The sequence below is a fragment of the Corvus brachyrhynchos genome, unplaced genomic scaffold, assembly GCF_000691975.1.
Source record: "Corvus brachyrhynchos isolate BGI_N302 unplaced genomic scaffold, ASM69197v1 scaffold61, whole genome shotgun sequence".
Classification (NCBI taxonomy): domain Eukaryota; kingdom Metazoa; phylum Chordata; class Aves; order Passeriformes; family Corvidae; genus Corvus; species Corvus brachyrhynchos.
Window position 1 is genome coordinate 1083057 of NW_008236478.1, and position 4208 is coordinate 1087264.

General features: G+C 45.9%; 1 protein-coding gene across 1 annotated transcript in view; it reads right to left on the bottom strand.

The window, feature by feature from the left end:
* Positions 1-392: 392 nt before the first annotated feature.
* Positions 393-4208, bottom strand: part of TLL2 (tolloid like 2) — a 53693-nt gene continuing 49877 nt past the window's right edge. The window contains exons 19-22 of the mRNA XM_008643878.2: positions 4170-4208; positions 3174-3387; positions 1899-2149; positions 393-1028 (exon numbers count right to left, since the gene is read on the bottom strand). The exon at positions 4170-4208 is cut by the window's right edge and continues 6 nt beyond it. Coding sequence (XP_008642100.1) covers positions 894-1028; positions 1899-2149; positions 3174-3387; positions 4170-4208 — 639 coding nt within the window. The 3' untranslated portion in view covers positions 393-893. The remainder of the gene's footprint in view (positions 1029-1898; positions 2150-3173; positions 3388-4169) is intronic.

The window sequence follows — 4208 nt, forward strand, 5'->3', positions numbered from 1 at the left end:
GGCTGAGAAAGCAGGAAAGGGTGGAGTGAGGAGGAGAGATTCCTTATTTAAGATAAGGCCTGGGCTGCTGCCACAGCCCTCAGAGATGCCATGTGTGGTGGTGTAACTGGAGCATGCTGTCAGCACTCCTATTATGAAGCTTTGCCACCATCACACAGTCATGCCTTGCATCCCACCACAGCATTTCTATGTCAGCCACCACCGTTCCCTTGGGCACTGCATTGAAGTACTTCCATTCAACATATACCATGACAATTACTGCAAACCAAACACTGGGTCCTTCTCATTCCCTGGAATCCAAGTAGCTAGCAGCCCTAAAGAGACTGTCCCTGTCCCTGGCCTTGCTCTCCACTCAACAATAAGCAAGACAATAAATAGACAGGACAGAGTGATGCAGGCACAGCCATCTGGTTGTTCTCTTATTGCACAGAGTATTTGGGGCAGGTAGGGGAGAGCAGGTGGCTCACACAAAGTCCTTTGAAAAAATCATACTGGTTGTCTGTCCAAATCACCTGCTCCAGAAAATATGTTCAGACAGCTCATGTGGGTGCTTGGGAAATGTCACCTAGAAACAAGATATGCAAGAGACGAAGGCTATTCTCAATTCAAGTTCAGTCTTCATTCAGCCCCATGGCAAGTTGTGCAAAATACAATGTTTATGTCCTGGCAGGTATGATTAAAAGAGAATTTTTTGGTCCTGGGTATGTTAAAAAGAAAGGGTCATGCTAATAATTGCAGAGGCAAACCTTTGAGACGGAATTTAGTTTTAGTTACAGAAAATACTGTACACTGCTTTTGGCCAAGTGCACAGAAGCTTAAAAAAAAAAAAAGACAAAGATCACAGTTAAATGTCTTGCTCTTCAGATGGGGAATGTCTGTGAGGAACAGTCAAACTATTTTCTCATGTGCAATGCATCCTGAAATTTGGTACTTATGTATCGGGCATGAAATCCTTTCTTGTTGATGGTGTCGTCTGTATGGAATCGAATCATGATGGAATCCCCTGCAGAGTAGATTTCTTCCAGAGGCTGCAGAAAAGGAAAGAAGACAGTACACAGTGGTCAAGTATGCAGACTAAATAACTGTCTGCACTATGATACTAGAGATTAAGCCCACAGTGAAGACAGATTGGCCAGTAAACATAAAGACTTGAATGCTCAGTACCTCCTGCCCTGATGTGCCTTCCTAAGCATATTCCTTTGCTCTTTATGTTTGAAGACTGATGCCAGTCCACTCTACAATCCCAGTTCTTCCAGTTACTTTTTTCACAGGACTCCCTGGATATTCTTTTCCCAGTCTTCAGGTTTACTCTAATTTGTCATTGTCTTTTCAGGAAATGATACAATTCAAACTGGAACCTGTTTGGCAGCTGAGGCTCTCCCAGTGTTCAAATAACTCAGGTACTTATCTTACATGACAATTCTGGTTATGTCCCACACTGTTATGACCTGCTACAATCTCCTTGTGCTTCCCTTTCCCAGCCATTCTTCATTTGTCAGTGTGCAGGTAGGTAGAGTACTACCCAGCTGCCCTGAACTTCTTCACACCAAGCTGCTATGCTTTTGTTTATTTTCCAGACCATTTCCCCAGTTTGTGAGAACTTCCACACACCTGCTCCCTGATTGTCTCTCTTTAAATTCAATAGGAAATTTCTCCATTCAATTGCTGAAATACATGGCCCTGGGCTAAAAATGGACAGTCAGTAAGCAAGAATTTTCCAGCCAACTCTGCATCAGATAAAATGGCTGTGATATCCTGCGGAAGGGGAAGAAGCAAAACCTAGCCACAAAGCATTCTCAGTATCAGTTTGTGACAGCTGCCCCTCTCCAAAAATGGTATGAGGATACTTCCTTGCCACCCTCAGTGATCCCTCTGAAATCACCACCATCATGGCTTACCCCTGAGCCACAGAAGCGTCCCAGACGGGGTGCAGTGCTGTCATAACCATCGTAAATCTCCATGTAGTCGTACCCACAGTCAGCCTCCTCCTCTATCTCAAATATCTGGAATATTAGCTCCACCCCATAACCATCTTCAGCTGCAATCACCCATTCACAGTTGGCTTGACCTGGGTAGTTATTGTCCCCAAACTGAGCATGGGAGTATAGGTCCTTAGCTTGTACTTCAGCCTTTAAGAGCCCACCGCACTCTGAAGGGAGAAAAGGACACAAAACAGTCTCTCAAAGTCCGTACTCACAACAAAGACTCATCCCACTTTTGGGTCAGTCATGAGCAGAGAAGACCTCTGGCTTGAAGTGCAATAGGGAAGGTAATTAAACACTGCACCAAACTACAATAAACCAGTGAATTCTACAGTCACCCATGAATCCAAAGACCCACGTAGCTTTGAGGAGCTTGGTTCTTTTGGTACAGAACACACATGGAAAGAGGTGACCAGTTTAAACTGGCAGGATAGGGTTCCTGACACATACTCTCGGAAAATGTGTTGTTTTAGAAAGCAATTGCTTTGTCCTGTAGATGAAATTCTAACCCCAAGTATTTTGTCAGCAAGAAGCGGAAACACATCAAAAAACTGGGGACCAAAGCAATCCTTTTCTGCCCACACAATGCACAAAAGTAGCCCTGTGTTTGTGCAGAACATGTGTGCTTTAGCACACATTGTCCCACAGCCAGTGAGGAAGACGCCTCTTCACCAGTGTGATATGCACAGCCACTCCAGGGATGTTTCATCTGTTTACAGTGTTTACAGTGGCAGGGATTCAAAAGAAATGAATGTTGGCACAACACGCCCACCCCTGTGCTGCCACACATAGGAGGATCAAGCTGTGTCTGTCCACAGCACAGCTCTGCTTCTACCATAATCAGTCTAACCTGGGCCTGTTCTGAGGGTGGGCCAATATACAGGCTAAATTGCATAACATCCTTTTCCAACAGTTGATACAGAACAGAAGGGATTCTTGCTCAACCAAACACCTCCAATTTAAACAAAAGAGCCTGAGCAAGAATGCCCAATACCAAGAGACTTCTGAGCTGTTATGGAAGCTGGTATTTATGGTATGCTGCTGGCAATGGTCTGGAAACTGAACATACACCGCTTAAAATTTAGGTCAAGTTGATCTGGGAAAAAGGTGTGTCTGTTTTTACCTAGTAAAAAATGTAGTGAGACTTGATGACATCCTTTGGCACTACGGTATTGGTGGCAACCAGCTTACCTGTGCTGTGCTTTGCCTGGAAACCTCTCCTTTGCACAGAAGCATCAGAGTAAAACCTGAGGAACATCTTGTTGGTAGAAGCCACTACAGGGTCAGGTTTCTTGCTGCCACAGAAGCGGCCAAGGACAGGTGACTTGCTGTTGGGCCCATCATACATTTCTAAATGGTCATAGGCACATTCTTGGTGCTGCTCAATCTCAAACTCATTGAAGGTCTAGAGCAAGAATATGGAGAATTAAGACAGCTGTAAATCTGAGCATGCAATTTAGCATAAGGTGAAATGCCAAGTGAGAAACAGATCAAATGGTACATCTGTCCCGCTCTCCCCACAAACTAAAACAGCATAGTGTGCTTTCAGACATAGTGATCTCAGGGTGGCAACGAGCAGAATTCTGTTATCAATGTGCTGTGTTGCCTCAGCCTTTCTGCCTCACATGGGTGCATGAAAACAGTTATCAACTGCAAGCCTTACAACACTTATTTTTCTGGCTGGAAATTCTGCCCAGCACACCAGATGGGCTGTTCTGCAATATTACTTCCACTGAGCACAGTGGAAGTACATGGACCATCTGCACAGCTTTGGGCATGTCCTGCCATTTGCATCAGGCCATGTTGTAAAATGGGCCTGACACCTCTCCCTCAGAGGGGCCGGGGGCTGGCTCAGCCACCACCTTATGTGAATATGGCCCCAACAGAGTGGCTCACAAGGAGGGGTAGGGGTGGGAGGGCATTTATGCCATTTGTTTATGGAGGGCAATACTCCACAGTTGTCATCTGCTGGAGTCTCCTCCAAGCTGCCTCTCCTCTGCCTTGTGTCCCTCTGAGACCTTCTGCCCTTTTGCAAGCCAGAGCAGCCTCCCAGGAAACTTTCCTCCAAGAGCCCCAAACAGGACCTGAGGGGATCAGCCTCCCACTCACACGGTGGTGGGAAGTCACTTCAGCTCCTCACAACCCGGCCTGCTTCTTGCCTCACACTCACGCTCTCTGGTTACTCACTACTTTCACTCGGTGGCCAGGTGTTGCAGAGCTGTTCCA